Source organism: Anser brachyrhynchus, assembly GCF_964034855.1.
Source record: "Anser brachyrhynchus genome assembly, chromosome: 24".
NCBI lineage: Eukaryota > Metazoa > Chordata > Aves > Anseriformes > Anatidae > Anser > Anser brachyrhynchus.
In genome coordinates this window covers 1,476,714-1,486,042 of record NC_137717.1, presented here as the reverse complement: position 1 = coordinate 1,486,042, position 9,329 = coordinate 1,476,714, and the positions used below count along the sequence as shown (strand labels likewise).

The window sequence follows — 9,329 nt, the reverse complement described above, 5'->3', positions numbered from 1 at the left end:
CGTCGGCGCAAGGGGAAGGGGCGGGGCGCCCTCCCGAGCCGCCTCACGGCGCCGCCGCCATCTTGTTCCGCGGCCGCTGGGCGCTCGCCGGGCTCCCGCCGCCCCCCCCCCCCCCCTTCCTCCTCCGTGTCCTTCCCGCCGCCCGCCAGCCGGGCCCGGGGGCAGCGCGGGCCCCCTGGGCGCGGAGGAGGCGCGGAGGTTTCGCGGCGCCCTCGGGGCCGGTGAGTGGCGGGGCGAGGGGCGGGGGGGAGGCGGCGGCGGCGGCTGGCGGAGGGGGCGCGGGGCGGGGGCGGCCCTCAGGGGCTCCCCCCCGCCCCCACCCCGGGCGGCTCCGCTCCGATTGGCCGCGCCGCGCCGCTCCGCGCCCGCTGATTGGCTCGCGGGGGTGGAGGCGGGCGAGGGGAGCTCGGCGCTCATTGGCTGCCGCGGGGGAGCGAGGCGCTGGTTGGCTGCCGCGCGCGCGCCGGGCGGGAGGGGAGGGGGCAGGAAGCCGGGGCCGCGCGCGGGGCTGGGGGCGGCGGGGGGGGGGGACCGGGAGAGGCGGGGGAGGGGCACCGGGGGTGGGGTGGTGCGCGGTGTTTTTGGCCCTTTCCGTGTCTTTTTGGGGCAGTTTCTGCCCCGGAAGCCTCCCTGGGGGGGTCTCCCAGAGGGAGAGGCTAAAGCCCGGTAACGGCCCGAGGCCTCCCGGTGCGCGGCGTTAGGCCCAGGGGGGTGAGGGGCCTGCAGGCCGCGGCGCTGCCCTGAGGCGGGGCAAGGCCCCAGGGCGGCCCGGGGACAAGAACAGGGCGGGGGCGGGCGGGAGCTGCTCGGGCCCCGGCCCCGTTTCCTCCCCGTTCCCTCCCGGGCCCTGCCGGTGCAGCGCCGCGGGCAGCACGAGGCCGCGGTTGGCAGCTGCCGGGCCGGGGCCCGGGGCCGTGACGGGCTTCGCGGTTGGGATGGAGTCGCAGCCGCCGAGCCCAGCGGGCTGCGGGCACGGGGTTAATCCCCCGGCCCCGCGTCCGGAAATCGGACCTCGGGCCGCCAGCCGTGACTCGCCGCCGTCCCCTCGGCCCCGCTGGGTCCTTTGGCAGGCTGGGCTCTGCCCTGTGTAGACGAGGGGAGGTTTTGGGCCCAGGCTGCTCGGACTGGAGCCGCGTTTGCCGCGTCCTGATGCCGGCCTCCGGGCGTTGGTCAGGGGCAGACGCACCCCGGGGTAACCCCGCTGCCGTCGGGCATCCTCCTGCTGCTCGTGCCTCCGTCAGCAGGGCTCGCCTGGGGCGCTGGCGGGTGCCCGTGACCTTGGGCTGCCGAGCACAGCAGGTGGAGGATGCGGGGGTAGCTGGGAGGAACGCGGAGCTCTGGGCGAAGCAGAGCGCGGCGCCTCGCGGGGCTCCGTACCCCAAGTGGGGACGGGGCGCTGAGGGGGGCGCGGCCGGCTCCCGGGCGGCTGCGTGACCTTGAGGTGGGCGCTGGCCCCGCGGTGCCGGCCGGTTCCCCGGTGGCTTCACGCCTCCGGGAGATGCCCCGTGTTCGGTGCCGTGCGCCTTGTGCCACCCCGGTAACGTCGCTGCCGCTCTCCCCTGAGAGCCCCGCCTGACGGCGTGGGACCGATTGCCTCCCACGCGCCTCCCCGTAGCCTCGTGAGGCACTTGGCGTGGGATTGGGGTGGTTCTGGAGCTCAGCTGCCCGCCGCCACTCCAGAAATCAAATAATAATAATAATTAGTAACAATAACAATAATAAGCAGTCGTATTGGTACCCATGTCTGGGCCCGTGTGCTGCCGGGGGGCTGCAGGGCAGCCCCAGTGAGGCAGGGAGCAGCCTGGGAAGCAGCTTTTACTGTGTTTTATTTTATTTATTTTTTATATTTTATTTTCTTTTAATATAATTTTTATATTTTATTTCCGTTCAATTTTATTTTATTTTTATATTCATATTTTATATTGATATTTTTATGTTTGTATTTTTATTTTTTAAATTTTTTAATATATATTTTTGTATTCTATTTATTATATTTATTTAATTTATTAATTTTTGCCCCCCCCCCCCCCGGCCCTGACCCCGCGCCCCGGGACGCGCCGCTGGAAGGGGCGGGGGGGGATAAGCCCCCCTGAGCGACAGCCGCGCGGGCCAATCGGCGGCCTCGCCCCGCCCCCTCCGCGTGCCTGGCCGGGAGCCGGACGGCCAATAGGAGCCGAGGGGCGGGGCCGCGCCGCCGAGGGGCCGCGGGCGGGCTCCGCTCTGACCCCTGCGCCGCCTCTCAAGGTAACTTGAAAACAGGAAGCGGGCGGCCGGGCTGCGCCGCCGGCGGCAGCCAATGGGAGCGCGGGGCCGCGGCTCCCCCCGGCGGCTCTCAGCCAATGGGCGCGCGCGGCGCGGGCTGGGCGGGCGCAGCAGGGTAGGCTGAGCGGCGGCCCTTAAAGGGGCCGGCGGCCCCGGTGCGGCGGGGACGCGGAGCGGCGGCGGGCAGGGGTCAGCTCAAAGACGAAGCCATGGCGGGCACCGCCGGCACCCCCTGCGTCGCGCCGCCGCCGTTCCCTGCGCGGCGGCGATCGGGCCCCGAGCCTCCCGCGGCCCGGTAAGGCGAGCACGGCGGCGGGGGGCGCGGGGCGGGGCGGCGGCGGGGTTGAGGCCGGGGGGGGAGGGGGCGGCGGGGCCCGAGGCCGAGCCCCCGGTGGGGACCGGTGTGGGGGGGTTGCCCGGCCGCGCCCTGCGCCCCCCGGGGCCGGTAACGGGAGGGGGAGGGGGGGCGCGGAGATGGGGGGGGCAGCAACCGGCAGCGCCTTCCCCGGTGCCGCCGCCCAGCCGCGGGGGGGCCCCGCCGGCGGTGTCCGGCCTCCCGGAGCCGGCCCCGGTAGAACCGGAGCATCGCGGGGGGGGGGGGGGGGTGGCGGCGGGGCCGCGGTCCCCCGGTAGGGCCCGCAGCCCCCCCGGTAGGGCCCGCAGCGAGCGGCCGCAGCCCCGCTGTGCGGCTCCCCGCTGAAGGTCACCGGGTGCCGCAGCACGGCCGGGCCGGCGAACGGCTCCCGGGGCCCGGCCGGCGGCAACCGGGGCTTCAGCGGCAGCCCCCGAGCTCCCCCCCCCTCCCCTCCAACCCCCACCGGGGGCCCCGCGGGCCGGGCCGGGCCCCCGCAGCAGGAGGGGAGCAGCGCCAGGCCGCCCCCTCGGCGGCACCGGTGACCTTGAGGCTGCACGGCCCCCCCGGGGGGAAGGACGAAGTTTGTCGGCGGCACTTCGGCAGGGAATAAATAAAAAAAAAAAAAAAAAAAAGAGGTGAGGAAACGGCGCTGCGCCCCGGGGCACCGGGGGCACGGGGATCGCCCGCAGGTGGGAACAGACGGGGTTTGCTGCCGGGGGTCGGGGCACGGGGCAGGGGTTCCTCATGGCCTGGTCGTGGATGGGGGTGCCGGGTGCCCTTGCCGCGCCGAACGAGCCCCGTGACGTGCCGCAGGCACTCGCAGCCCTGCTCCCGGGCCTTTTCCTTCCCCACACCTGCCGGTGGTCGGCCTTAAAGCTGCCGCCTTGGGAGCTGGGGGTGCTGGCGCTGCCCGGCACCTTGCTGGAGGCTCGGCAGAGAAACAAGCGCGGGTGCTGAGCCCGCCCGGCACGGCGCCGCCTGCTGTGAGCTGGGGGCTGCCTCTCGGCGCCGGATTCAACCTGGGAGCCCCCCGAGCTGTGGCAGCCCTCGGGCATCATTTCAGCTATCTCAATCCAAATTGAGACCGGTGAACGGCCGGGCTCTGTGGCTTTCGGTGTGCGGCGCCAGTTTCCGATCCGAGAAGGGGCAGAGCGAAACCCCCGTTGCCGTAAGCGGTCTGCTGGCGGCGGTGCTTTCGCCAGGACGCCCCGGTAGCGGCGAGTTCTGCGGCAGGCCGTCGGGCAGAGGCGCAGGACGTGCTGTGGGGATGGAGCTCGTCGCCAGCACCGTTCAAGCAGAAAGGAGACGTTTTAAGGTGTTTTTCCTTGAAACGAGGGCGCGCTCGGCTGCTGCGTGCCTTTGAGGGGTAGCAGGTAAGGGAACGTGTGGCTGCCTTCGTGGAAATCAGAAGTCCTTGTTACGGCCAGCATTAACCACGTTTCACTGCTGGAGCTTGCAGAAGGCAACGCGGGTGTGAGGAAAGGTGCTGCCAGATCTTCACAGGTGAAAAGCAGCAGGAGAGCCACGAAGCTTGGGAAGGGATTTGGTAACAAACTCCGCGAGTCGCTGACTTTCTCGTAGCCCCGTAAGGGAGAGGAAGGTCCCCGTACCCCCCTCGCTCTGCTCGGCGGGGTTGGTGTGCTGCCTGTGCCCCGCTGCGAGCAGGCTCAGGAGCCAGGCTCTTGGTTTTCTTTGAGGGACTTCTCCCTGCTTATTTTTTACGCTGCCTTGGCTGCAAGCAGCAAAGGTTTGGAGGAGGAGTTCCCAGTGGGATGTTCCTGGCGGTGGGCGAGTGGGAAGGAGGTGGTGCCCGCAGGAGGCCACCTTTCAGCCAGAGCAGAGTTCCTTCTTGCTTTGGTTTTAAATCGGACCAGGGTCCTGCGTTTCTGGGATGTCGAGACATCCGCATTCCAGTAGCGTGGGCACGTGAAGCGGTTTCCTAATTCCAGGGCATATCAGGCTGCCGGTGTCGTAAGTGAATTAAATTTGGATGGTTGTCCACTTAAACTCTTCCCTTACCATTTTGGTAAAAAAAAAAAAAAAAAAAAAAAAAAAGGACAATTTACTGTGTGCCTTCGAGTGTCAGAAAACCGTAGCGACTGTTACAAGGGGCACCGGCTGCAGGATCAACCCTCAGGATCGCTGCCAAAGCTCCCCAGGAGCTCCAGGAAGTTTTTTTTTGTTGTGTGTTGTGTTTTTTCTTCTCAACAAAAATATTTCTGTGTGCTGAGATCTCACTTGGGGGATTTTCTTCCGCTGCCTCCGGCTTGCTGTCGTGTTCGGTCACTTCCTGGTGAATCGAAGTGGGTCACTTTCAGTCGCCTCCTTCGTTCGCTGAAGGTGACCCAGAAGATTTGCATGTTTATAGCACGGGATCGTTTAAAAACAAGAAGGCCCGCGCGCCCCATCCTGCCTGCCCACTGAGCAGCGTGGGCTGTGCTTCACTGAGGCGAGGTTTTCTGATCTCGGGCGGCAGAAGGCTTGTGCTTGTGTCTACGTCAATAATTGTTTTTAATTTTGCAAGATGCCATTTGATGATTTAACTCATAAAATTGAGTAAGGAGGGAAATAGGAACACTGAGCGTCCTGATGACCCTGCAGCCCCTGAAAGCTGTATGCTTACTTAATTTTCTATGAGGCCTAACAAGGTTCTCAGCAGATGTGCCCGGTTACGGCTGGCACAGCCTCTCGCTCTGCTGTAAAGCTTTTGCGAATAACTCACGGTTCTCATTCGTGTTGTGTAGGTTGTATCCGTGGCTGGAGCTGCCGCGGTGCGTTTTTAATCGCGCTTTCTGCCTTGCCCTCTTCCCTCTCCAGCAGCGTGGCGGTGGCCGAGCCTAGAAATGCAGCAGAAGAGCACAGAAAGGTGCGGTGCTCGGGGCCGCGCTCAGCTCGAAGCATGACCTTGCCCTCGGTGTGCCGCAGCCCCCGCGTGTGGGCGCAGCGTCGGGTGACACCCGCCCTCCGATCCAGCTGCTGCCCAGCGAGCACCCGGTTCGGCTTCCTCAGCCACTTAAACCGTGAGGGGTATCGAAAGGCTGAGAAAATGTGAGGGCACTCGCAGGACTCGCTGCACAGAAGCTCGTAATTTCATGCGGCGTTATTTATAAATCATTCAGAATATTCCAGGACTGCGGCTTAACGGCAGATTCCCAGGCTGTGTCTGGTCGATCCGTGCTAACCAGGCGTCCTCCTTGCGCTACAAAGCGGTGGAAGAAACGTGTGCGTGATGTGGTCAGAACTTCTGTCGCCTAAAATATGGGCAAATCCGCCCAAACGCCAGGTGAGACCCCGCTCATAGCACCCAAAATGCTGCCATGGAGCAGCTTTGGGGAGCCATTGGGACTTTAAGGGGTACCTGGCTGTTGGTGGATGCCGAGCAGGTGCCCCAAAAGCTGAAAGCAGGCACTGGGCTACAAAATATTCGAAGGGCTTTCTCAACATGAAGCCTTTCACTTTAACGCTGCTGGTGCCAAAACAGTGCCTATGGTTCTGGAAATATTTTTGCCTGACTTCAGCTTCGGGTTATTAGTACGCCGCGTGCCTTCGTGTCGTATACGTCCGGCTGTGCGACAAGCACGTGTGTTCGGTGAGTGCCTGCTGGTGCCGCGACGTGAAACGTCATCCCCGGAAAGTACGGCTCTGGTGAGATGCCGAGAGCAAGGAGCCGCTCCACGTTTCCCCCCGGTGTGCTCTGTGCAAGTGCAGACGCAGCTCTTGAACGCCGAGGCAGTGTAAAACTTGGTGAGGTGAGCTTGGTGTCACGTTTTCCATGGCATCCCCGTTAAGACTACGGGTAAAGGGGAGCAAACAAAATGTACGTGCTCCAGGAGCGGGAGGCACATCGTGAGGCGCGTGGCTTGTAAGATCTTTTAAAGGAACGAGGCTGCAGTACGGTTTTGCTCGAGGTTCCTTGAGGTCTGAGGCTCTGAAGCGAAGCACCCGATCTGCAGCCTTGTTCTGGTGCGTGCCAACTGCGTTGTTGTGTGAAGCAGACTCGCCTAACTCGAACGCTCTTCACTTAAAAGAGCTTTTCCATTTCTGCTGGATGTTTAATTTAGGAGCTGGAGAGCCAGCAGGGTTCATCGTAGACACTTGTTATTATTTGTCTGGGAATTTTCTTCCTTTGCTTCTTGCTCTGTGCGCCTGCCTGCCAAAATTGCACAGCGAAGGGCAACTATTTAATAATGTTTAACTGTTGAAATACCAAATATCAAGTGTGACCCTTGTGCTCTTTCAGTCAAAGAAGAAAGGAAAGTAAAATAACCAGTGCAAACAGCAATTCAGATTATTTTGTTTGCTTTAACTTTTAAAAGAAAACTAGTCCGGCGTTGGGTTTTTTTTTTGTGGTGGTTTAATATTTGCAGCCTCTATTTTGGCTTGGTGCAGCGCCGTGGCGAGGCCAGCTCGCAATTTGTAGTGTGGTTTCTGTGCCATGCCATCCTTCTCGTGGCTTTCTCGTACAAGCCTCGGGTGTATTTATGTGCAGGCACAAAACCCTGCCCAGAATTAAAAATAGCCTGTGTGTGTCTTCGGTCTTTCTGTGCACGATTTAATGAGGACTGCCACCGGGCAGGGGGCTTTTAGCAGTGCTGTTAGGTACTTGGTGCGTTGCAAAGAGAAACCTCAGGTTTTATAAAAGTGGGCACAATTCCTGGGATTTTTGTTCTCCTGAAGGAGCGAAGCCAGCTGACAATGGCCTGCCCGAGGCTGCCGCGTCCCATTGTGTGCCGTAGCGATTGCCTTTACCTGCTGGGTCACGCCGTCTCCTGCATGAAGGTACGGAGCTCACCACGTTTTCTCTGGGTGCTGTAGGCTATTCCCTCGTCCCGTGTCCCCGAAGCAGTTTGCAGCGGCGGTTCTCGTTCCTGCCGAGCCTGCCCAGCCAGCGCCGCGTCTGGCGGGAGGTTTGGGCTTGGTGGTGCTTTGGTGCAGCTCTCTGCAAGATCCGGGCTGTAATTCCATATCGAACCCGGTATCGGAGAGGTTATCGGCGCAGTTTCTGCTTCGCATGAATGAATTCAGGTTGGTTCCTCGCGCTTGCCGCCTCCCGCAGGGAGGAGCAGGATTGGTGCTGGGGTTGGAGAGGGCGCGGGGGTGGCAGCAGCAAAAGCCCCAAAGCCCCACGGTGCTGCTGGTGGCGGCAGGTGGGCAGCGGGTGTCCCAAAGCAGGTTTGGCCCCGCTGGCTGCCGACGCAGCGTGGTGGGTTCAGGGAGCTGTGTTGGAGGTGGCGATCCGGGCTCCTCTCCTTGGCTTCGCAGCTCCTTTGGGCTTAAATCAAATGCTGTGCCTCGGAGGAATGAGACCAGAAGTAACGTGTTGGAGGCATTAGGGAGTTAGCGTTCAAACAGTGCTTTGAAGATAAAATATGTACTGCTAAGCGCTCCGAGAAGAAAGGGCTGGAAGACACCTGAAGAGGTCATTCTGTTTATGCTGCCGCCTCAAGGCAAGATCAACTCGACGTGAGCCCTTCCTGACTTGTTTGTGCAACCTTCTCTTAAAAACCTTAGGCAAGAAGTACTCGGTACCCTCCACAGGTAATTTAGTCCGGGATTTGACTCTCCTGACCGCCAGAGAAATCTACAAGTGTGCACCTTGTCCGGCGCCCTGGAATGATCCTCCCGTCAGCCGGGACCAGCGGGCTGGGGTGCCAGCTGTGCGAAGGCACTGTGTGCGTAATACAGCAAAAGGGAAAGGTTGGAAATAAAGCTGAGGAGTTGCAGAAGCTTCTTGTGACGGCGCGCTGGGAGGAAGCACTTGGATTTTGAAGTGTGTTGGTTTTGCAGAAAGCCTCTTGGATTTGCTCTGAAAGTTAAAAGTTTGTGTTTTCGTCCAGAGCGGGGCTTCAGAACCTTGTAAGCTTCTCCCACTACCCGAAAGGCTGCCGGAGATATTTCCTGTCTTACAGGAGCGGAAGAGAGTTCCCATATCTTTGGGGTAAATAATTTTGGCCCATATTTTAGCATTAACTTTATTTGTAATTTGTTACCCGTGTGTAACGATAGCAGTTCTTACACTGTAACTACAGCAGCATCACCGCTGTGACGTGCTGAAGTAACTGTGGTGTACTTGTAGTGGCACCGTCAATTTTGTGTTATCTTCTGAGCGTTTTCCACATCGTAATGGTGAGGTGGAGCTGGACCACTTCATCTATGGCTGGAATTCAAGGATTGTGGCCTGAGGGTTTCGTGTATGGTGAAAGCAGCTAAATAAATTTGTACCCGTAAGGTGGGAGTTGATCGGTTTTACAAAGCACCCTGCTTTCTCCAGAGGTGCCTTCAAATGAGGCGAAGGTGGATGTAGGTCGGGATGGATGTACGTTGGGAAGGCAGTTCTAGGACAATCCCATGTAGGCGTTGGCTGTGATGGATGTTGCCCCAAGCTTATCTGAAAAAAAATCATCATAAAATGCAGCGATTTAACAAGGTGCTGGGATCCGACTACTTAGTTAACATAAGCTTGATCAGTAAATACATTGTAAGGCCGCAGGGGGCAAAAACAAAAAAGAAGAAACATGGGATGGTTAAGGGGATCCGAAGGAGATTGAGGCTGAAGGTCAGAGGCTGCTTAGGCCAGCTGGGGTAAATGAGGGGAGTGGTTTTAGGGGAAGAAGCCCTGCTCCTGTTGCCCGTGCGCCCTGGCAGATCCCAGTGCTGGCACAGGGGAGGGCACGCGCTGCTGCCTTCTGCTGCCAGCGCTCTGTTTCTCCCT

General features: G+C 60.9%; 2 protein-coding genes across 20 annotated transcripts in view; one reads left to right on the top strand and one right to left on the bottom strand.

Moving 5' to 3' along the window:
• The first annotated feature begins 8 nt into the window (after window positions 1-8).
• NFYC (nuclear transcription factor Y subunit gamma) overlaps window positions 9-9,329 on the top strand; it is a 33,746-nt gene continuing 24,425 nt past the window's right edge. For 6 of the 19 annotated variants that reach the window (XM_080567181.1, XM_080567179.1, XM_080567191.1 and 3 more), the window contains exon 1: window positions 14-221. The gene's annotated coding sequence lies outside the window, so the exon portion shown is untranslated. Of the gene's footprint in view, window positions 222-2,219; window positions 2,245-2,351; window positions 2,558-9,329 lie in introns of those variants that run through there. The other 13 variants (XM_080567190.1, XM_080567184.1, XM_080567173.1 and 10 more) reach the window with 12 other exon arrangements.
• LOC308182253 (uncharacterized protein) lies at window positions 2,458-7,396 on the bottom strand (the record flags this gene model as incomplete). The annotated part of the gene is made up of 2 exons (XM_080566527.1): window positions 6,572-7,396; window positions 2,458-6,476 (listed from the first exon to the last, which is right to left on the bottom strand). Exon 2 carries the CDS (start codon window positions 3,673-3,675, stop codon window positions 2,458-2,460), a length of 1,218 nt encoding a protein of 405 aa, XP_080422653.1. The 5' UTR covers window positions 3,676-6,476; window positions 6,572-7,396.